Source organism: Loxodonta africana, chromosome 3, assembly GCF_030014295.1.
Source record: "Loxodonta africana isolate mLoxAfr1 chromosome 3, mLoxAfr1.hap2, whole genome shotgun sequence".
Taxonomy (NCBI): domain Eukaryota; kingdom Metazoa; phylum Chordata; class Mammalia; order Proboscidea; family Elephantidae; genus Loxodonta; species Loxodonta africana.
Genome location: NC_087344.1, coordinates 44393262 through 44417861, shown reverse-complemented (window position 1 = coordinate 44417861; position 24600 = coordinate 44393262). Strand labels below are relative to the sequence as shown.

General features: G+C 41.8%; 1 protein-coding gene across 4 annotated transcripts in view; it reads left to right on the top strand.

The window, feature by feature from the left end:
* CLSTN1 (calsyntenin 1) overlaps positions 1 to 24600 on the top strand; it is a 91034-nt gene that overhangs the window by 53713 nt on the left and 12721 nt on the right. For 2 of the 4 annotated variants that reach the window (XM_064281244.1, XM_064281242.1), the window contains exons 3-10: positions 5342 to 5371; positions 6553 to 6748; positions 8854 to 9062; positions 10682 to 10831; positions 10946 to 11131; positions 14411 to 14659; positions 15024 to 15145; positions 22771 to 22933. In XM_064281244.1, the coding sequence (XP_064137314.1) occupies positions 5342 to 5371; positions 6553 to 6748; positions 8854 to 9062; positions 10682 to 10831; positions 10946 to 11131; positions 14411 to 14659; positions 15024 to 15145; positions 22771 to 22933 (1305 nt within the window). The remainder of the gene's footprint in view (positions 1 to 5341; positions 5372 to 6552; positions 6749 to 8853; positions 9063 to 10681; positions 10832 to 10945; positions 11132 to 14410; positions 14660 to 15023; positions 15146 to 22770; positions 22934 to 24600) is intronic. The other 2 variants (XM_064281245.1, XM_064281243.1) reach the window with 1 other exon arrangement.

Here is a 24600-nt window from a genome sequence, read left to right as displayed (position 1 = left end):
ACATGTTTTTGCAGCTCTTATTATGAATGGATCCAGTCTTTAGAGAGCAGCCTGGAAATATGTAGTGAGTTTTAAAATAATTTATGTCCTTAACATTTGATAACCATACCTTTGAGACACTATTTCAGGTTTTTTGTTTTTGTTTTTTGTCCTTAACAAATTATAATACTGGGGTCCCTGGGTGGTGCAGACAGTTAACATTCTTGACTGCTAACCAGAAGGTTGGGAATTTGAGTTCACCCAGAGGCGCCTCAGAAGAAAGGCCTGGTGATCTACTTTCAAAAAACCAGCCGTTGAAAACCCTGTGGAGCACAGTTCTACTTCGACACACATGGGGTCCCCTGGGGTCAGAACTGACTCAACAAGCTGTAACACAGATACACGTTCAAAACTAAAGGAACAATTCCCATTTCTCCCTTCTGTAGTGTTTCCCATCTTAGTAAAGGGCAACTTCATCCTTAAAATTTCCCACTTAAAATCCGCTAACAGATGCTGTTGGCCTTACTTCCAGAGCACACCCAGACTCCAACCACTTCCCTCTATTCCCACTTGTACCAGCCTGGTTCGAACCGTCAGCATCTCTTGCCTATTGTTGGGCACTGTCAAGTTGATTCTGACTCACAACAACCCTATATGACAGAGTAAAACTGTCCCATATGGTTTCCTGGGCTATAATCTTTTTGGGAGCAGATCTCCAGGTCGTCTTTCTCGTGGAGCTGTTGGGTGGGTTCTAACCACAGCAGAGTGTGTAACCATTGCACCACCAGTGCTCCAAATAACCTCTGTATCTGACCTTGCCCTCCTACAGACTTATCTTCCACAAAGCAGCCAGATAGATTCTTTCAGAATGGAAGCCATATCATGTTATTTCTCAGCCCAAAACCCTCCAGTCACTTCCTTCTCACTCAAGGAAAAACCACAATGCACACTGTAGTGTAAGAGATCCCACCTGTGTGGCTTCAGGCTACTTATCTGGTCACATCTACTGTTCTCTGCCTTGCTCAACTCCTCCAGCAGCACAGGCTACCCTATCACTGATCTGAGCCAAGCCCACACTTGCCCCATGGCCTTTGCACATGCTTCCCCCCGCCCCCCGCCTGAAACTTCCCCGTATGATCACCTTGCTTACTCCCTTAGCCTACTGCCATCGAGTCCATTCCGACTCATAGTGACCCTACAGGACAGAGTAGAACTACCCCATAGGGTTTCCAAGGCTGTAACCTTTACCGAAGCAGACTGTTACATCTTTCTCCTGCGGAGCCTTTTGGTTAGCAGCCAAGTGCTTAACCGCTGTGTTACCAGGACTCCCTCCTTACTTCCTTAGTGCCCTCCAATCAGTAAGGCCTTCCCCATCACTCGAAGTATAAAATTGAAATACCCCTCTGCTGTCCTACACTCCAAGTCGTCTCTCCCTGATTTATTTTTTGCCATAGCACGTACCAGTATCGACAAACTCTATATACTGTAAAATCTGTGAAAGCCAGAACCTGTGTAAGGTGGAAACCTGTCAGAGAAGAAAAACTCAAATATTTTCCACTAGTAGAGACCGATAGAAAGGTGCTAAGACCACACCCAGTCAAAGATGGAAGATGTAAGAGACCCAGAAAGACAAGGCAGTCCCAGCGAGTTCTGGCTTTCACTGTATTTCTTTTTTTATTTGTCTGAATAAACAGACATACCAAAACATAAACTACAGTGTCAGCTCAGTGACGGTGGGGGACCTTTGTTCCCAGCCATGTCACCAGTGCCCAGGACAGTAGCTGGCACCTGGTAGATGTTTACATTTTTGTTGGATGCATAATGAATGTTCGTTGGAAAACTAGTTAAAATCATAGTAGTTTACAGTACTGTCTTCTGTTTGTGGAATTTGGAATGCCTTGTGTTTGAAATGGCCAAAAGTAAGATGTGACAAATTTGCAGCAAGTGCCTGGTGAGCTCTGGTTTCCAGATGGATGGTACAAGAATTGGTACTTGTACCAGATTTTTGATTTTTTTTTAAGCCATTGAGATGAAAGCAGAGACTTGTACAATAAACCAAATTCCCTTTCCTAATGACCCTCAGGAAACCCTGGTGGCGTAGTGGTTAAGAGCTACGGCTGCTAACTAAAAGGTCGGCAGTTTGAATCCACCAGGCACCCCTTGGAAACCCTAAGGGGCAGTTCGTGGCAATGGTGTTTTAAGGGAAATAGTTTTCTGTTGCTAAGAAGGGCCAGGCCCCATATGCAGCCTGATCTCTCAAAGGAGAGATTTAGTTAGTTTACAACTATTGGCAAACAGTTCCTAGCTTCTTCTGATAATGGACTCTCTCATGGTCAGATATAATCCCAAGGGCATTGCTCCTGGTAAGTGGTCATTGGTTAAAGCAATGTCCAGCATAGGTGGCTTTACCCAGGCCAGAGACTTCACCTCAGAGGTCTAAAATCTGCCCTTATCTGTACAGTGGCCTTTGTCAGGTAAGCACACTGCAGTCACTATCAGTGATGGCAACCCAGAAGGAGCAGAACTTCCTCCTCAGGAAGCTCAGTCACAAACAGGGTTTTCTCTAAATTAAACCTGGGGCAACTTGACTTATTTTTAAGTGTATTATGCAATATTAATATGTACAGGAAGTTTTAAACATAATATAATGAGCTAGTACATTCTGCAGACGATTTGACGTATCTGGTACAGTGGACTATCCTACAACCCAGCAGTTCTACTCATAGGCATGTTTCTAGAGCAGTGGTTGGCATCCCTTTCCTATAAAAGGTCCGTTAGCACTTACTTTAGGTTTTGCATATGATACGGTCTCTGGTGCATCCACTCAGCCCTGCACTGAACTCAGCCATTGGAGTGCAGAAGAAGCTATAGAAGTGCATACATGGGCATGTCTCTGTCCCAATAAAACACTGCTGAAGGATACTGAAACTTGAATTTCACATAATTTTCTCATGTCGTGAAATAATATTTACAAAAGGAAAAACCATTATTAGCACATGCTGTTACTGTTGGGTGCTGTTGAGTTGATTCTAACTTATGGCAACACCATGTGACAGAGTAGAACTGCCCCATTAGGTTTTCTTGGCTGTAATCTTTTACATTAGCAGCCTGGCACCTAACCATTGCACCACCATTCCTAGTTCGTGGGCTGTACGGACACAGGCACAGGCCAGCTCTAGCCCAGGGGCCCCAGTTTACTGACCCCTGCTGTGGAGCAGCACTGCCCAGTAGATCTGGCTGTGATGATGGAAGTGTTCTGTATCTGCATCCTCCCATTCAGGAGTGGCTCTTGAGCACTTGAAATGTGGTTAGTGTGACTGAAGAACTGAATTTCTAATATTTTATTTTAGCATGAATTTTAATTTAAATTTAAATCCTGTGACTGTTGTTGTTAAAAAAAAAAAATCAAGTCGGTTCCAACTCACAGCTACCCCGTGTGATAGAGTAGAACTGCCCCCTAGCATTTTCTAGGCTGTCATTTGCCAGGTCTCCCGTGGAGTTGCTGGGTGGCTTTGAACTACCAGCCTTTCAGTTAGCAGCCAAGTACTTAACCATTGTGCCACCAGGGCTCCTTCTCGTTTGGCTAAAAAAACAAAAACCAAACCCATTGCCATTGAGTCAGTTCCGACTCATAGCGACCCTATAGGACAGAGTAGAACTGCCCCCCTAGGGTTTCCAAGGATCGGCTGGTGGATTCGAGCTGCCAGCCTTTTGGTTAGCAGCTGAGCTCTCTAACCAGGGCTTTTCCCCCATGTGGCTGGTGGCTGCTATGTTAGGCAGCTCAGTGCTAGAGGAACATCAGGGCATGTGGCAACATTAGTCATGGACAGAAGTGTTCATTTGGAGCAGTGTTCATAACAGCAAAAACTAGAATTCTGGCATATTCACCCAGTGGAAGATAATCATAGTAATTAATAGCAAATATTCCCTGAGTACTCTCTTATTGAAACCCTGGTGGTGTAGTGGTTAAGTGCTGCAGCTGCTAACCAAAAGGTCGGCAGTTTGAATCCACCAGGCGCTCCTTGGAAACTCTATGGGGCAGTTCTACGCTGTTCTGTAGGGTCGCTATGAGTCAGAATCGACTTGACGGCAGTGGGTTTGGCTTTTTTAGGGGGGGGTACTCTCTTTATGCTAGGTAGTATTTCAAGCATGTTGCATGTATTAACTCACTGGAGTCTCACGACTGTGTAGTGGTATAAATGAGTAAACTACCTACAGATGTCAACAAGGGTGAATGAATCTTGGATACACAAGGTTGAGTGAAAAAGCAAGTCACAAAAATCACATACCATACGATAACCAGTTTTTAAACTTTAAAAACAAGCCAAATGGAATAATAGATTGTTTTAGGAATATGCAAATATTAGCTAAAACCATTAAGAAAAGCAAAGAAACTTCTTTGTTTCCTTTGCAGGGAGAGAAGGGTGCAACCTGTAAGGACAGGCGCGTCTGGTGAGAGGCAGCTGGGCTCTTTTCACATTTTCTGCTCCTGTAGAGCAGTCACGGGGCAGAATCTAGGTTGACCTGTTAGAACCGTGTTTTCCTGTAGTAAAAGCCATGATCGCTGTAGCATCGCTACAGTTAGTATGTAGCCTGGTTTCAGTTCACATTTAACCAAATGTTCTTTTAGACGAGGGAATTGTATTTGTTGCCATGGTGGGTAGTTCAGATCAGAAAAACATTGTTATTCACTTCAAGAACAAAGGGTTAAAGTCTCATTAGGGGGAGAGTAATTGGGAGTGTGTCCCAAAACCCAGTGCCATCGAGTCGACTCATAGCGACCCTGAGACAGAGTAGAGCTGCCCCAGGAGTGTGTAGCAAGGTGTATATGGGCTTTTGTGTGAGAGACTGACTTGATTTGTAAACTTCCACTTAAAGCACAATAAAAATTATATATAAAAAAAAAAAGAACAAAGGGCTAGAACCTTTTGCTCCAATTTTTTGTTTCATTAAACTTAATGGTGAGATGAATGTTACCAGAATCGGAGAGAATTTAGCATGAAAATGAAAATCCCCAAGCTGTGAAATAACAAATAGGTGTACTTATTAACTGTTATCAAAATGCTCGTTAAAAAATCCTGATGACACCTGAGGGTGTTAGGAAACATTATAGCAGCATTTCATCCACAAGTTACTGTGATTTCAAAACTATGCCTCGTTCACGGTAAGTTGGATTCAAAGTGGCATTTGGCTACCAAGGACGCACTTTCGGTACAGCAGTACCTGCAGCGGGCTGCTGAGCTCTCTGTTAAATGATACGTCAAACTTTTCTATGTAATATTTGCACCTTCGTTTTTTTTTTCCTGATTGTTCCATCTTCTTTCCTGTATTACTGACATGGGTTTATCTTTTCTCCCTTTAGAGAGTTTTGAGGTGACAGTCACCAAAGAAGGTGATAAAGGGTTCTTTCTATCCCTCTTATGAATATTAACCCACTAACTTTGTTTATAAAATTGGGAATCAGCCCTTGAACAGAAGATACTGTCATGCTTTTTTGCCCCTATTTATTCTCCTATTTGTTTCTATTTTTCAGTATATTGATGGAAATTGTATGTAACCAAACCCTTGGTTAGAAATATCTGGAAATCAGACATCCATTTGAACTATATGGATAATACTGTACATTGAAAGAGAAAAGAAAGAACTTAAGTTTAAAGAGAACTTTTGCTTCTTAACAATTTCCATTAGTTTGGGATTTTGGAGGCATTCAGTCATATTTCTACATGAAATGACATTTTGTAAAGTTTCATATGCACATCAAAACATTGACCCCCATGGGCAAGAATGGAAAAGTGGAAGCTTTTAACTCCTAATGAAGCTCGTAAGCCCACTTTGATGTAGTTAAGTTCTGAGGTGAGGCAGGTTTCTTTTTCAGGTTTGATAGGACAGTCTGAAGGAAAGTCTAGCAAACCCCTCCCCACAGTAGACACTGTCTTAACAGTAGATGCTAGCTGTTGAAATGGATGCCTGAAGAGTTGGTATTTCTACCGTTCTCATTTAGTAGTTTGTTTTGATTCCCTAATTTTAGCCAGGCTCATTGCACAGGAAGACTTGCTTCTTCTGATTTTCCTTTTTTTCTTTTGGACAGAATGTCTGTAATTATGGTGCTGAACCTATATCTCACGCTTTTTCCTCTCTCGACACGTAACTGTGTGTTTTCGCCTTCTCTCTGGTGCAAACCAAAACCACTGCCCAGTTCTCCCCAGTAGCTGGGCAGTCTCTGGGTGTTAACAAGGCCTTGGCTGTTTGCTAATGAGATCGACTTTGACCCTAGAGCCATCCTAAGTACTCCTGTGAAATGCCTGTCTATATTTTCTCTTTCTCTCTTTTGTACTCCTGCATGAATGGATGCAAAGTAAACGAGTTGCTTTGAAAGTCAGAACTCGCTTCTTTTTACTAAAGCCCCCAGAACTTACCCGTGTGAAAGCACAGCGCCCTCGCTTTGTCCACAGCCCTCCAAACCCCTGGCTGCCAAATTGTTATTTGTTTTCTCTGGGGGTTGGTGGGGGGGTGGGGAATATGCAGAAGGCCTCTGTGGCAGAAATGCTAACCTCATCTGCTTTGACTTCCCAGGTGAGATTTGTGGATTTAAAATTCATGGGCAGAATGTCCCCTTTGATGCAGTGGTAGTGGATAAAACCACTGGTGAGGGACTGATTCGCTCCAAAGAGAAACTGGACTGTGAGCTGCAGAAAGACTACACGTTCACCATCCAGGCCTACGACTGTGGGAAGGGGCCCGATGGCACCAGCGTGAAGAAGTCTCATAAGTGAGTAAGCTGGACAAAGAGCAGAAAGAATTTACCAAGGAAATGTGTGTATGTGCTTGTGCGTGTGTGTGTGTGAAGAAAATGGCAGTGACCTAGCTCATGTCCCCAAGACTTACTGTGTTTTTGAAAGATGAGGGAGAAAATGTTTCTCAGTTGTCCACAATTAGTCTGTAAGCTCTTTGAGGGTAGGAATCACGTCTGTTTTGTTTACCCCTGTATACAGCTCCTAGCAAGAGTCTGGCACATCTTAGGTGTTGAATTAATAATGAATGAATAATTTCATCCTATCGAGTATTCTATTAAAGAAACCAAGACCATATAAGTTGAAAAAGCCTGCTTTTTCCCGAGGAACATATTTTATTGTCACATTTATCTTGCACTGTCAATTCTAAGGGCATGACATCCGTTAGTGCTGTTGAGAATGAATTGGCCTTTGTACCCCATCCTGGGTGGTTTCATGTGCTACCTGCCAGGTGAGAACGACTGGTGGATGGAAAGAATTCTGGCCAAGACAGTAGATTTAGAATTTTAGTCTTTTCTCCACCATTTACTACCCTTTTGACCAAAAAACCAAACCAAATCCACTGCTGTCGAGTTGATTCCAACTCATAGCAACCCTATAGGACAGAGCAGAACTGCCCCATAGGGTTTCCAAGGAGCACCTGGTGGATTCGAACTGCTGACCTTTTGGTTAGCAGCCATAGCTCTTAACTACTACACCACCAGGGTTTCCAGTCTTTTGACATTAGGCAAATGATGTATTTTGTTGAGTCTCAGTTTCTACATCTACTGAGGAAGGGAGTAGAGATGATGTCACGTAACCCCCATTGTGAGATCAAACCCAGTGGTGCTGCCCTGTGGAGACTCTTATTGGAAGTACAGCTGGTGTGTCAGTGAATCTCTGCTCATCCTTTCCCATAGTGTGATATTACTGTTTTTTCCTGAAAAGTATCTTATATTGATCAGAGACCTTTTCTGATTCAGAAACAATCCCTGATGAGTAGTCCTTGAAACCTGTCAGCGTTTTTTATTTGTAGTCTGTTCTGATGAGGGACGAAGATGTTCACGTGCAGGGGCTTAGCGAGGGTAATGAGCACCCAGGGACAGTCTGCTTCCCTCCCCCCGCCCCCCATTTCAACATGAATAGACGTCTGTAGCGGCCGTGCATCAGAAACACCTTCCATTCTCTTGTCCGGCTGCCTCAGTCAGGCACCTTTCATGTTTGTGGCGCCTTGGAATGCCATTCTGTGCCTATCTGGTGTCTCCGGGACTTGTGACCGGGGGCAAGTCATTCCTACCCCCCGCAGTTCTGTTCACGTTTGATCATTTCAACATACCATCATTGTTTAAGAATATGGGAAGCAAGTCAGCATCACCAGTATAAACTAGCCCTACTCAGTCCCAGACCCCCTTATTACTACTTCTAGATTAAAAGATTAAGAGCAGACCAATTGGTCCTTTTGGTTGAAGAAGAAATCATGTCAATATGATGACATCTGTCTAAAGAGTCAGTGTGGAAAGTGTGCATGTGACCCAAGAGGGAGAGCCCAAGTAGCAGCTAGGGCTTGGCCTCCCCAGAGCCCTTTATTTATGAGATCAGTAATGGGGTGGCAGCCCAATAATGGGCCTAATGGTCTCACCCTATTCCCTAAGTAGGACAGAACTTGTGTTAACCCTCATCAAGCCTTCCTGTACTTTCTCTTTTTCTACCCATTCTTCCTTTGGCTCTGTTTTCTAGACTTTGCAACAAATTATCCATTTTTAACTTTATAATTAGAGAGGAGACAGATGTCTGATAATAGTTTATCTCCCTTCCGCATGCTCTGATACAATGTCCCGTATATTGCTAAAGAAAATCACTTGTCTCTTATATTTGTGATTTTTTTTTATACCAGCTAGCCCATTCTTAGGACCTGGAAGAATCAACACAAATCCCTATTTTAGCCTTTTGTTGTTTTCATCCTGAATTTAAAACAATGAACAGTTTGTCACTTTCATGGTATGAATTTCATGAAGCAGGCTATCTGAAGAAGGAAATTTAAAATTGGGTCAGAATTGATACCCTTTGGGTAGACACAAATAGCCTTTTATTTTTTTTCTCCCAGAGCAACTGTCCACATTCAGGTGAATGATGTGAATGAGTATGCACCTGTTTTCAAGGAGAAGTCCTACAAGGCGACAGTCATCGAGGGGAAGCAGTATGACAGCATCCTGAGAGTGGAGGCGGTGGACGCGGACTGCTCCCCCCAGTTCAGCCAGATTTGCACCTATGAGGTTGTCACCCCAGATGTGCCATTTACTATTGACAAAGACGGTAAGAACAGAGGGGCGCATTTTCCCCAGCTGGGGCTCACAGTCTTGGGGCAGACACAGCCCCTTCCAAGCCCATCAGCTCTAAGCTCATGTTTATATACGGAGCACTTTGTAAGCACTTCAGTGAACCCCACAGATTGGAGACCAGATTTGGTGTGTGTTTGTTTCACATTTACGTTTTCACTCTGCTCCCAACAGCCACTTCTCTGGCACCCTGAAAGTCTTGTGTTCTCTTGTGAAGCTTTCCTCTTTTTCCTTTTCCACCAAATCAAATGAAAATCTCCCATTTAACATGCTTTTATTATTTTATCTTCTCATCTTTCAGTCACCATGCACCTGAGTAAGACTGACCTTTAGTTCTTTGATTTTTTTTCTGTTCTCCCTTAGATTTGCGTTTTCGGTCTCATCTTGAAAATGAGGGTTTATATCTTACTGCCACTGCTAGGCCCACCTACATCCTTAGTAATTGAACAAAATCAGCTCCTTGTAGAGCTTAACTTCTTTATAAGGTTATAGCTTCTTAATATCACACGGGGTCTCCACTGTCAACAAAGTCCAGGGTCTTTGATGGAATTGTGAACATTGCCCACATTTTATAAGAAGTCAGGCATCTGTACTCTTATTTGAGAAGCAGGCGTCTGCTCTAAGTGGGTGGGGTAGGAAATCTCTATTTCTTTAACAAAGTAAATCTTTTAGCAAGAATATTTAGTACGGCTTGTTGTAGTTAACGTTTGAATAACAGAATTATTTTGCTTATTTATGTTCTTTTTTATATAAAGTGTTAAATCTTAAAGTGAATATAAAACCCAGTGTGTAAAACTGTAAGAATAATTGGAGGTTGAATTATGTGAACTCATTTCTTCTGTTTAAACAATTCTTTTATTGTTGAGAATGTACACAGCAGAACATACACCGATCCAACAGTTTCTACCTGCACCATTTAGTGACACTGATTACATTCTTCAAGTTGTGCAACCATTCCTACCCTTCTTTTCTGAGTTGTTCCTCCACCATTAACATAAATTCACTGCTCCCTAAGGTTCCTATCTAATCTTGCAAATTGCTGTTATCAGTTTGATTCCATATAGATTGTTCTTAAAAGAGCATAATGTTCAAGGCAGACATGTTTACTAGTTGAGCTAAATTATTGTTTGGTTTTAAGAAGACTTAGGGGATATTTTTGGCTTAAGGTTTAAAGATTATCTCAGGGCAGTAGTTTCAGGGGTTCATCCAACCTTCATGGCTCTAGGAAGTCTAGATTCTGTGGAATTTAAAATTCTGTCCTACATTTTCCCCCTTTTGATTGGGATTCTTCTATAGACTTTTTGATCAAAATGTTCAGTAATGGTAGCCAGGTTCCATCCAGTTCTTCTGGTCTTATGGCAAAGGAGGCAGTTGTTCATGGAGGCACGTTTAAAGAATTCTTAAAGATGAATTTAATGTGTGTTCAAAGCACGTGTAAACCAGGTTGAGTGTTAATTATCTCAAGCGTAAGTTTATTTCTGCGTCTGTCAGCATTTACAGGTTTACAGCACATGCATTTTATGTTTCAGCATAAGATAACCAAAGTAAAAAACAGTGTGGGTTTTTGTCTTCCCTGCTGTTTCTTTTCTCGGTAAGGATATATAAAAAACACAGAGAAGTTGAACTATGGAAAAGAACATCAGTACAAGCTGACGGTCACTGCCTATGATTGTGGAAAGAAAAGAGCCACAGAAGATGTTTTGGTAAAGATCAGCATCAAGCCCACCTGCACCCCTGGGTGGCAAGGTGAGCTGCATCCTTTTCTCTGCTCTTATACCTGATCTTAAAATTTATCAGCGGTAGAAGCCTACAATGTGAGTTTTGCTTCTTTTCCTCCACCCCAATTTGTGGGCGATACAGGATGGAACAATAGGATTGAGTATGAACCTGGCAGTGGCGCTTTGTCCCTCTTCCCCAACGTCCGTCTGGAGACATGTGACGAGCCTGTTGCTTCCGTCCAGGCCACAGTGGAGCTTGAGACCAGCCATATAGGAAAAGGCTGTGACCGTGACACCTACTCTGAGAAGTCCCTTCACCGGCTCTGCGGTAAGGAGACCCTGTGATGCTGAGCTGGTCGGTCTTTGGTGCAGGCAAGAGAGACCCTTTCCAACAGATAGGTTGGCTGAGGGGCTGACCCACTGTTCGGGTACCTTGGTGTTCATCATGATAAACTATAACAGAGGCTCTTTGCTTTTCTGAAATCACTGTCGCTGCCTTGTTGGCAAATTTTCATACTGAATGGGCTTCAGGGGAACATAAACCCCTAACACTGTTCAAAATGTTATGTGTAAGTACATTTTTCTGGGGAGATGGCCATGACTTTCATCATATCCGTATGTAGGTGTGTAAACAGTTAAGTGCTCACCTGCTAACCGAAAGGTCAGTGGTTTGAACCCACCAGCAGCTCCACAGGAGAAAAGACATGGCAATATGTTCCTGTAAAGATTACAGCCTAGGAAGCCCTATGGGGCAGTTCTGCTCTCTCACATGGGGTTGCTATGAGTTGGAATTGACTTGACAGCACCTAAGAACAACATGAGCCTCCCTCCCCTTCTCCTCCAGGACTGGGAGACACTGATTTGGAGAAAGTAAATATTCCTCCAAGGGTACATTGGGAATCTTCAAAATAGGGATCATATAAGTGCATTTTAGGTCAATGAAATGGGATGTATGTTTAAGGATTTATTTATAAAAAATAGCTAATGCAATAGCCTTTGGCAAACAGGAAGTAGAAACACAAAACTAAAGATACGCACATCAAATTTATAATCTCAACAGAAGATATCACAAACATCGTGTGGGAAAGTGGAGAGACAAAGTTCTTGTGAGTCTGACCCAAAAGATTAACTCTCTCCCTTCAGTTGTGGACGTTTTTCGGTCTGTCCCAATGAGGGAAGCCTGAGATGTGGGCTTCTCTTGTGGAAGATGCAGAGGAAGAGCGTTTGCCTTGCCTGCTGATAAAATACCAGCAACTTCAGTGGCCTCTGGATAAGCAGAAGGGTCTTTGTGTTGCAAGAGCTGCTCGGAAACAGCTCTGCAGGGAGCGTTTTCTGATCTGTCTCATAAGGAGCTTCCTGGTATCACAATGGTTAAACACTTGACTGCTAACCAAAAGGGTGGATGGTTTGAACCCACCAGCTACTCTGTAGGAAATCGATGTGGCAATCTGCTTCCATAAAGATTTGCTGCCTTGGAAACCCTACAGGGCAGTTCTACTCTGTCCTGTAGGGTTGCTATGAGTTGGAATCAACTTGACGGCAATGGGGTTTTTTTTTTTTTTAATCTCTTATCACTAGACTGGTAACAGACTTAAGCAACTGGTTCTCTGACTGAAATTTGTTGTAGGGGGAATACACAAGGGATAAAAAGTATACACTCTTGGCCCATCCTGATGGTGAATATACTAGACTGTTTTGTGGTTCTCAACCTAAGTATTTATAATAATCATGTACCCAAATAAATGTAAGTTTGGAGGTCTGGAGGATTTTCTGATTTAAACTATGCATATAATTATAATGTATTACATAAATTTTCTTTTCACAATACTTTTTATGGTACTAAATAAGCATTCTCTCAGAACAGTTTGACGTTAGGAAGAAAATAAAGAATTTAATATCTGAGTATTCACTGTATGCTAGGTACTTCCACATGTGTTATTTCATTGAATCTTCCCAACTGGCCCAAGTAGTTGGTATTGAGCACCTTCTTAGGAATTAATTAAGACTAAGAAGGTTAAGTAGGTTGTCCAAGGTCAGACTTTTAGGAAGTAGCAGAGTTGGGATTCAAACTGAGGTTGTATGTTACTCGCAGGAGCAGGCTGATCTAACCAAGTCATGCTCTCCCTAAGAATGAAGAAGCCAAGGACCAGTGACTGAGAGACTTTGCAGCATCTTTATTTGTAGAAAAATGTAAAAAGAAAACGTGAGCTTGGCAATACCTGATAAAAGTTATAAAATATTTTTCATGCTGCTTGACTTAATAATTCCATGTCTAGGAATTTATCCCAAGAGAAGAATCTGAAAGACATACAAAGGTATTCATCAAGGTGAGGTTTGTAATGGGGAAAAGCTAGGAATATACTCAGTGTCCACCAAGGAGATTGATTAAATAAATTATGATCTGTCTGTACAAAAAAATGCTATTCAGACAATTTAAATTATGCTAGGAACCCCTGGGTGGTACAAACAGTTAATACACTTGGCTGCTAACCGAAAGGCTAGAGGTTCGAGTCCACCCAGAGGCACTTCAGAAGAAAGGCCTGGTGTGATCTACTTCTGAAAAATCAGCCACTGAAAACCCTGTGGAGCACAGTTCTACTCTGACACACATGGGGTTACTACGAGTCGAAATCAACTCGAGGGTAACTAGTTTGGTTTTTTCGTTACAGAAGACTTATCGGGATAATGTATGTTTATCATGACTCCACTTTTATAAATAAATACGTTGTATCTGTATATATTCACAGAGAATATATACAGCTTTGGAAACTGTGGGGCAGTTCTACTTTGTCCTATAGGAACCCTATGATTCGGTGTCTTAGTCATCTAGTGCTGCTATAACAGAAATACCACAAGTGGATGGCTTTAACAAAGAAAAGTTTATTCTCTCACAGTCCCAGTAGGCTAGAAGTCCAAATGCAGGGCGCCGGCTCCAGAGGAAGGCTTTCTCTCTCTGTCAGCTCTGGAGGAAGGTCCTTGTCATCAGTTTTCCCTTGGTCTGGGAGCATCTCAGTGCAGGAACCGCAGGTCCAAAGGACGCGCCCTGCTCCTGGCACTGCTTTCTTGGTGGAATGAGGTCTCCTGTCTCTCTGCTCACTGCTGTCTTTCATATCTCAGAAGAGATTGGCTTAAGACACTACCTAATCTTGTAGACCTTCTCGATATAACTGCCGCAATTCGTTTTATTGCATCACAGTGATGAAATTTACAACACGTAGGGAAATCACATCAGAAGATAAAATGGTAGACAGTCATACAATCATACAAGGGAATCATGACCCAGCCAAGTTGACAGATATTTTGAGGAGGGGGGACACAATTCAGTCCATGACAATCGGAATTGACTTGATGGCAGTAGGTTCATAGAGAAAGGACTAGACGTGTTTATACCTAATTGTTAATAGTGGATACATTTGGTTAGTAATATTTCTTCCTTTTTTTTTTTTTTCACTATCCACAGTGATTGAATTTTTGGGGGGAGTAATGAAAACAGTGTTTGAGGAGAGGTAAGCTGGAGTCAGCACGTTGTGTAACTGTAAGATAAGACACTACCTTTGAGTAGTGTAAATTCTTCATGCAGTTTGTATTAAGCGTTGTTTTGTTTCAGGTGCTGCTTCTGGCACTGCTGAGCTGCTGCCCTCCCCGAGCAGCTCCCGGAACTGGACCACTGGCCTCCCCACTGACAATGGCCATGACAGCGACCAGGTCTTCGAGTTCAATGGCACGCAGGCAGTGAGGATCCCAGACGGCATCGTTTCAGTCAACCCGAAAGAGCCTTTTATGATTTCTGTGTGGATGCGGCACGGGCCTTTTGGCAGGAAGAAAGAGACCATTCTTTGCAGTTCAGACAAAACAGGTCAATAAATTTTGCTATGAGTGATGTCATACTTTTTCATACTCTAAACCTGTGCTGTCCAGCATCCCCTAAGGCTCCACACAGGCTGGTTGGTGGTGTATGTTATTCTGCATGTCATGCTGGTGCCCTTGTCCTTACAAGACAGCTTTGGTATTTGTTAGTTTTACTCCGTGGCTGTCAGGAGATCACAGGCTTTGCTTCCCATTAAAACCCAAGTGTATTTGCTTCCAAACCCTGCCTTGGCCCAGCTGGAGAGTTGATGTATGCAGATAAAATTGTGTCTTCAAAACCCATTAAAGAAATAGCTTTTATTTCTCCTTTGGGTTTTAAGTTGGTCACTTACCAGCAGGCACTGTCTTTGCAGATATGAACCGGCACCGTTATTCACTCTACGTCCATGGTTGCCGGCTCATTTTCCTCCTCCGTCAGGATCCTTCAGAGGAGAAGAAATACAAGCCTGCAGAATTCCACTGGAAGCTGAATCAGGTGAGTGAAGGGAAATCTCACTAATTATGATCTTTTAAGGAGACTATTAACTGGGCACTGCAACCTGCAAGGTGACTAGCTGTTTATACTCCATGTGTTTGTGACTTTATGATTTGTGTGTCTCTGAGTAATGTTGTTGTTGTTAGGTGCCATCAAGTCGGTTTCGACTCATAGCAACCCCACGTACAACGGAATGAAACACTGCCTGGTCCTGTGCCATCCTCATAGTCGTTGCTATGTTTGAGCCCATTGTTGCAGCCACTGTGTCAGTCCATCTTGTTGAGGGCTTTCCCCTCTTTCTCTGACCCTCTGCTTTACAAAGCAGGATATCCTTCTCCAGGACTGGTTCATCCCGATAACCTGTCCAAAGTATGTAAGACAAAGTCTTGCCATCCTCGCTTCTGAGAAGCATTCTGGCTGTACTTTTTCCAAGACTGATTTGTCTGTTCTTCTGGCATAGTCAGTAGTCTTCGCCCACACCATAATTCAGAGGCATCAGTTCTTCTTTGGTCTTCCTTATTCATTCTAGGTAATAGGATAGCATATTAAATTCCTTTAGTCCCTTTCCACTGAAGGCCTGAGTTCTTTTGGCATGTGTGTATTTTAAACATAAAATATTGGCACAAATCAATTATGTATTTTAAATTTAAAACATTGTTATAATTTATTGAAATAAGCACATTAGCTTAAAAATTGGGATTGAGACATTTGTATTTATTTATTCATTATTTAAGGCCTCGGCTCTCAAACTGTGTGCCAAGGTGCCCGGGGCACCTCAGCGGTTCAGGGACATCACAGGATTTTGTAAATTTTCAAGAAGCCAGCAGTCTGTCGGACACTACACAAACTAGTAGATGTAGGTGGTTTATGCTTTCGGCATTAGAACACACTATATGAGTCGGACTCGACTCCGTGGCAGCAGGTTTGGTTTTTATATTCCTTTTGGTGATGTCATATCTTTACAAAGCTGATTTCCCACAGTTGCTATGATTGAAAACAAGTATCATGTCAAAAATTGCTGTCATAAACAGATATATGCACACCCATGTTCATTGCAGCAGTGTTTACAATAGCAAAAAGATGGAAGCAACCCAAGTGCCCATCAACAGATGAATGGATAAATCTAGTATATTCACATAATGGAATACTACACAACAATTAAGAACAGCAGTGAATCCGTGAAACACGTCGTAACACGGAGGAATCTGGAAGGCTTTATGCTGAGTGAAATTAGTCAGTTGCAAAAGGACAAACATATGAGACCATTATTATAAGACCTCAAGAAAAAGTTTAAATACAGAAGAAAATATTCTTTGATGGTTACGAGGGTAGAGAGGAAGGGGGGCGGTATTCACTAATTAGATTGTAGACAAGAACTATTTTAGGTGAAGGGAAAGACAACACACGATACAGGGGAGGTCAGCACACTTGGACTAAATCAAAAGTTAAGAAGTTGCGTGAATACAACCAAATGCTTCGAAGGCCAGAGTAGCAGAGACAGGGTCTGGGGACCATCGTTTCAGGGACATCTAGGTCAATTGGCACAACAAAATGTATTAAAACGTTCTGCATCCCACTTTGGTAAGTGGTGTCTGGGGTCTTAAATGCTCGCAAGCGGCCATCTTAGATCCATCAGTTGGCCTCAGCCCACCTGGAGCAAGGGAGAATGAAGAACACCAAAGACACAAGGTAAGCATGAGCCCAAGAGACAGAAAGAAAGGGCCACATAAACCAGAGACTTCCATTAGCCTGAGACCAGAAGAACTCGATTGTGCCCAGCTACCACTGATGATTGCGTTGACAGGGAGCACAGCAGAGAATTGCTGATAAAGTAAGAGAACCGTGGCACACAGACCTCAAATTCTCATAAAAAGACCAAACTTAATGGTCTGACTAAGACTGGAGGGACCCCAGAGGTCAAGGCCCCCAGACCCTCTGTTAGCCCAAGACTGGAATTGTTCCCAAAGCCAACTCTTCAGACAGGGATTGGACTGGACTATAAGACAGAAAATGATACTGGTGAGGAGTGAGCTTCTTGGCCCAAGTAGACACATGAGACAATGTGGCAGCTCCTGCCTGGAGGCAAGATGAGAAGGCAGAGGGGGATAGGAGCTGGTTGAATGGACACAGGAAATACAGGGTGGAGAGGAGGAGTGTGCTGTCACATTAGGGGAAAAGCAGCTAGGGCTACATAGCAAGGTGTTTTTGTATGAGAGATTGACTTGAGTTGTAAGCTTTCACTTGAAACACAATTAAAATAGCTGGGTTAGAGGAAATGAGGTACCATATGGGGGTGCTGTAAACTGAGAAAACCTTCTCATTAAAATTAGGACAAATCACTTCTCTTGATTTAGGGTTGGGGGCAAGAAAGGGGGCCTTTGGCCTTAGCTCATGGGGTCAGTAAAGAAGTAACTGGTAGAATGCTCATTAGAAGTGAGGATGGCAGGACTTCATCTCACATACTTTGGACATGTTATCAGCGAGAAAGAGGGAGCCCTTCAACGAGATGGATTGACACAGTGGCTGCCACAGTGGGCTCAAGCATAATAACAATTGTGAGGATAGTGCAGGACTGGGTAGTATTTCGTTCTGTTATACATAGGGTCGCTATGAGTTGGAACTAACTGGACAGCACCTAACAACGTGGCGTCAGTGGCCAGGTGCCGACATCCTGCTATATATGCCTGTGGTTGCTACCATGTAACATGTCTGAAATAGTTAACAAGATAGGTGAAACTGTAGCAGCATAAATGAGAAAGGAAAAAACTGTCATGGTGGAAAGATAAAGTGAGCGTCCAGTTGGTAGCTTTCATCTCTTACTAATGCAATTTTTTATTTACATGAGTAATTTCTTTCTCAGACAGTTTTGTGACTTTTTTTTTTCCTTTCAAGAAACCAAAGAAAAGTATAGGTCAGATAAAAATTTTTTGCAGCATAGGTGGACATTTTAGGGACAGTTCTATTGTAAAACCCATTGCCGTTGAGTCAGTTTTGACTCACAGTGACCCTATTAGGACAGAGTAGAACTGCTCCATAGGGTTTCCAAGGAGTTGCTGGTGGATTCAAACTGCTGACCTTTTGGTTAGCAGCCAAGCCCTTAACCACTCTGCCACCAGGGCTCGTAGTTCTATTGTAATAACCATAATCTATATTTAGTTTCTCACAGCTCTTCTGATTACATTTAAAAAAAAATTATGGAAAATTCTAGATATATACAAAAGTAGAGATTAGTATAAAGAGTAATTCCGCATACCCTTCACCTAAACAAAAAAAAAACCAAATCCAGTGCCATTGAGTCGATTGCGACTCATAGCGACCCTATAGTGACCCTTCACCTAGGTTTAACAATTAACAATTCCTGTCAGTCTCATTTCATCTTTACTTCTACCCACCTTCCGCCCATTAATAATTTTCAAGCAAATCCCAGATATTATATAACATTTTATTTGTACGTATTATATATCTCTAAAAGATAAGCATGATCACATCTTTAAAAAATATCACATCTTTTCACATCTTAGAAAAATTAACAGTAATTCCTTAGTATCATCAAATATCCAGTCAATGTTCAGGTTTTAAATTAGCTCATAAATGCTTTTGTTTTTATGATTTGTTTGAATCAGGATCCAAATAAATGCCACCATTGCTGCTGCTTGATGACAAGCCTTTTGAGTTTGTTTTTTTTTTTTAATCCATAGCTTTCCTCTCTCTCTCTTCTTTGCTCCTTGCAGTTTACTTGGTGATGAAGTCAGGCTTTTTGTCCCATAGAGGTTCCCATAGTCTGGTTGTATCCCTGTGGGGCCATTTGACATGATCCATTGTCCTCTTTACATCCTGTGAAACGGTAGTGGGATCTAAAGCCTCGATCAGACCTAGATTGGTTGGTTTTGGTAAGACTGCGTCAAGGATGATGCTTTTATTCTTCCATCAGGAGTCACATATGTCTGGTTGTTCCTCTTCAGTGACTTAAAGCAGCCTTGATGTCCAGTGCCACCAGTTCTTGTGGCAGTGTCACTGGTCATTTTAGTTGTATGATTTGTGTTCTCAGGAAGGGCCCGGGGGAACAGTCATCCTTGAGTTTCTGCATGCTTTTAATAGTAAGCCTTTGTACTGAAGGCAGTTTGGATGGGTATAAAATCTCTGGTTCATATTTAAGATTTACAAGAAAGGAGAATAATTTCTGCATTGTTTTCTGGCATAAAATGTTGCTATTGAAGTCTGACAATAGCCTGAGTTTCTTTCCCTTTTAAGAAAATTGGTCCATTTGTTTGGATGTGCAAAGGATTTTTTTTCTTCTTCTTTAAAAAAAAAAATTTAGAGTCAGTTAATTTTATTACTGTCTTGGTTTTTCTGAGTCTCTTTTCCCAGACGTGCTTTACGTTCTTTCAGTACATAGTTTCAAACATTTTATTTCAGGAAAGCTTTTATTGTTAAAGTTTTCAGTATTCCATTGGTTTGGTTTTCTTCTTTGGGGACTCCTTTCATCTTATATTGGATGTTCTTTATCTATTTTCTGTACCGGTTGTTTTCTATTTAATTCTTTTCCTGTGTTCTGTCACCTCATTTCTGAGTTGCTATAACTGTGAGCTGTGTACCTTTTTGTGTGTGTGTGTGGTTTGAATGAAAGTTTTATGAGCTGTGTTCTTTTATGCTTTGTGTCATTTTCTTAATGTCTTCTAGCATATTTTGAAATACTAGGTTATAGTTTTCAGTTCTTTCACAAGCATAACTTTCAGGCACGCTCCCGTTGTTTTCTGCCGTGGTTAAGAGCTCAGGCTGCTAACCAAAAGGTCAGGAGTTCAAATCCACAGCTGCTCCTTGGAAATTCTATGGGGCAGTTCTGCTCTGTCCTATAAGGTTGCTATGAGTAGGAATCGACCCGATGGCAATGAGTTTTTTTCCCCATTATCTTCAGGGACCTCATTTTCCTTATAAAAAGTTTCTGTGGGATTTAATTATGATCCTTTCTCTCCCCCTTATTTTTTCATGAAATTCGTTTTCCTTATACTGTCAAAAGAGAGAGTTGGGTCAGGATATCTTCTCTTGCTTTCTGGCTCTTGAGCTCCCCCTTCTGTTGTTTTCATGAGGTGTAAAAAAATATGGCTTGACATCCTCCGACAGCTCCTGGGCCTGGTCTGCCCTTTTCTCTGGACCTTTTCTTTGTCTCTAATCCCCATGTCCGGCTTTGTTTGATTCTGTTAGCATTTTCTCCTCTGTGGGCCTTTGTCCTGGAAGGGAGCTTTGGCTAGAAAGCTTTGAGGGTTCAGAGGATCCAGACTGCTTCAGTCCCTTCAAACTTTATCACAAACTTTTAGTGTTGTTGTTGGGCACTGTCAAATCAATTCCGATTCTGCCCCATGGGGTTTCCTGGTGATAATCTTTATGAAGGCAAATCACCAGGTCTTTCTCCCATAGAGGAGCTGGGTGGGTTCAAACCGCCAGCCTGCCAGTTAATAGCCAAGTGCTTAACTATTGTGCCACCAGGGCTCCTTAATTAAAGAAAAAAAAAAAAAAAAAAAAACACCAAACTCACTGCCATTGAGTCTATTCTGACTTACAGCAACCCTGTAGGACAGAGTAGAACTGCCCCATAGAGTTTCCAAGTCGATAATATTTACAGAAGCAGAATGCTCCATGTTTCTTTCGTGGAGTGGCTGGTAGGTTCAAACTGCTGACTTTTCGTTAGCACTTAATCACTACACCACCAGGGCTCCTTTGGTTCCTCAGTACTCCCCTATAAATCGGAGTGTGCAAATTCCTTCCAGATTCAGCTGCTGCCTCAAATTGGTCTGGCATTTTCCAGTGGGTACCTTTTGGCTCTTCTGGGGGTTCTCCTCTTTTCAGATCCACTAGAACCCTTCTCGCTTTTCTCCACCTTCTCCCAGACAGATGCTAACACATGAGTTTGTAGCTCTCCTGGTTTGTCCCCAGTCACTCTCATTTCAGAGTTCCTGGGGTTACTTTGCTGCCACGTCTTGGTGTAGATGCCTGTGGGTTTTGGTTTTGCTATCCTAATCACCTGCCTGATTTCAGAGAAATTAGAAAGCTCTACTGATTCTACTCCTGTCTTTTCAAAATATGCTTGTGAATTTTGACCAAATACTAATGGTGTTTAAATACGTCACTCTGCTAATCCTGTAGAAACCTGCAACTCTTTAAAAACTGGGTGTGTAATATAAATTGCTTTCTGAAAGACCTAATCTTACAGAGCTTGTTTTAAATAGAAACTTAAGCTAAATTTGAGGTTTTATCTATCTTAAAAGTGAATTCGTGTGCAGTTTCTTTATTTAGAAATACTTTATTAGTATGGGGATTATTTGCTCCTTAGAGGTTTCAGTTTTTTCTCTAATAAAGTGATCAGGACCAGCTGCTTTCCTTTTGTGGGTATTCATTTCATAATTTCTTCATTTATTTTGATGTATGTGGTCTGTTCAAGCTCTCTATTGCTCATTGGTTCAGTTTTTTTTTTTGGGCATTTAAATATAAACAGGCCAAGAAGTACATTTTAAACAATATATTGTTATAGACATGTATTTAAAGTCCCCCGAGACTATGGCCCTTGGACGCCCTTCTAACTTGGAATTGAAACCATTCCTGGAGATCACCTTTTATCCAAATAATAGGCCTATAAAATAAACAGTAACACCCATGAGAAAAGTGAACTCTTAGAACAATCATCTGTATAAGACCCAAAGGTCAACATCTGCCCAAAAGGAAAGATAAGAAGGCAGGCAGGGGCAGGAAAACCAGACAAATGGAAATGGGGAACCCAGGGTGGTGATGGGGAGAGTGCTGAGACATTGTGGTGATTGCAATCAGTGTCACAGAACAATTTGTGTATAAGCTTTTGAATGGGAGACTAATGATGCTTTGTCAAACTTCACCTAAAACAGAATTAAAAAAAAAAATGTATATATATATATGTAAAGGAATTGCACCACATGCTATTTCTTTTTCTGCCTCTCTGTTCTTGAGTGTCTACGTCTTGCTCTAAATGCCAGAAATCAGATGTCAGAGCTGAAAGGGGCCTTAGAGACTGCAAACTAGCCCCATCTTTTAACAGCACAGAAGTATTAGCAAGATGCTCTTTTGTGATAGGAAAGGAATTCCACTTACACTTTGGCATACCATTGGAGCTGTATGTTCATACTTAGATCTTCAACTTTGAAAAAAGATAGCATGCATGGCAGTGTGCCTTATTCTGAGATCGAAGGTAGTTTTAATTTTGATCCAGAAGAGGAATGGCCAGTTGGCAGGCCAAGCTAGCCTATTAGTGGATGGGTCCCTTGCCTGTCAATATAAGAATTTTTTGTGTCACATTCTTGGCAGACGAGAATTGGGCAGCTTCCTTTCTTGGACCCCCATAATATGATGAATGAGCAGCGTGACCCAGTTTGAAATGTCCTGGAGATGGTTGTGTGTTGCCTTGGCCCTTTTTGGTGAGATGTGTTTGCACAGTATTTTGTTGTTAAATTTTTTGAATCTCAATCCTTTCAGGAAGATGGATGTCCATTACAGGTGACTTGTTTTCCATGTGCAGCTGTACGGGTTTCATTTGTTCTGTCTCTGGACGAGAGGGACATTTGACCTTTCACACTCCTGACCCATCCCTTTGTCTCTCATAGGTCTGCGATGAGGAATGGCACCACTATGTCCTCAATGTGGAATTCCCAAGTGTGACTCTCTACTTGGATGGTGTTTCTCATGAGCCCTTCTCTGTGATGGAGGATTACCCACTTCATCCATCCAAGATAGAGACTCAGCTCGTGGTTGGAGCTTGTTGGCAAGGTAACATCATTGACAACTTCTTTCCCTGCTTGTCAGGAATTAAATCATGTCTTTTTACTCTACTGGTGGAAACAGACTATCCCTAGGGCCTCACATCCTTCTCCCTCCTTCACTTTGTCTCTTCATTCCTTGTCCCGTGTATAGCCTTTTCGGGAACACCGTTGACACTATGCTCTAGTGTAGTTCTATTGATGTTCAGAAGGTGTGTCATAGGATTGAAATATACCCACATCTGTCCCAGGAACCTGAGAACGAGCATTGCATAGAGGGGTATATGCAATTGGGGAACTATTTTATAAATTTATGTATTTATTGAAAAGTCTACAAGGGCAAAGAGGCAACAATCAAAAGACTGTCTCTAAGGGACACAGAAACATAACTGTGCTTCAGACCTGGAGGACTTTTCCAGAGTGCTTTGAGTTTGTTAGCCTGGTGGAACGACCGTGAAGGAGCTATTGGCCTTCTGCAAGTGCTCATAAGTTTGGAGAGGATTTCATGGAAATCTCCACTGCAAAGACAATGTTACCAAGCCCTTTGGAAAAATGAGTGCAAATTGGGAGAACCCATTACCTTTCCCACGTGTGAGATGTAGAGTTTATAAGAGGGATGGATTTCAGAAAAATACAAATGGGGATCTGATGTCAGCTACCAGCACTGCAGCAGTATTTATTTTGTGCTTATTAAGTGGCAAAATGTAAAGCTGGCTATATGCTGATTACTTTACATACATTATCTTATTTAATCCTTTCAGTAACTCTCTGAGATAGGGTTGCTATGAGACGGGATCAACTTGATGGCACACAGTCACAACAGCTAGAAACCATTCTAATTCCAGTTTACAACTGAAGAAATTGGGGCTCAGCAAAGTAAAGTAACATATCACATGGCTGATGAGTTACAGAGTTAGGATTTGAAACTGTGAGGCCTGTGCATCCAGGGGCCCAGCTCTAAACCACCAGTCCAGGCACTTTTAACCCTCTTTGTACTGTGGATGACCCCTTGGGCATCTGAGGGAGCCGATGGACACCTTCTCAGAATAATTTCTTTTTAATCTATACAGTAAAACACGTAGGATGTCAAAGGCAATATAGTTATCAAAATACTAGAAGAATAAACGTGTGAAGTTGCAATATACAAGTAGTCCCCGACTGAAAACAGGGTTCCATTCTGACAACTCGGTCGTTAGTCGATTCTGATGTAAGTTGAATACCTATTTTTTAAGTTTCCATTATTACTGCCTTTTATTATCAGCATCTTTATAAATCCAATCTTTGAACATCTGTGAGTAAACACCTGAGAATTAATAAGACCAGCAAATTATGTTCTACATCGTTGTATGTAGTACCTATTACTGATGATAAGTTGTACCAAAAAAAATTAAGTAAATGAAAGATGGGCTTAAGTTCGGTTCATCGTAAATCAAATACGTCATAAGTCGGGGACTACCTGTTATGTGCAGATTTATTAACAAAGAGCCAGATTTAGTAGCAGGCCTGATAACTACCAAAATTTGAAAGTAATGAGGAACATAAACGATGTTTTGTGACAGTCGTAACATGATGTGAAAACATGTGATTTCTATTGGTGTCAAAGTCACAGTTACTGCTGATTCTACTGTGGTTTGTTGCCTACGTTTACAACCAAAGGAAATGCTAAATTTCACAAGT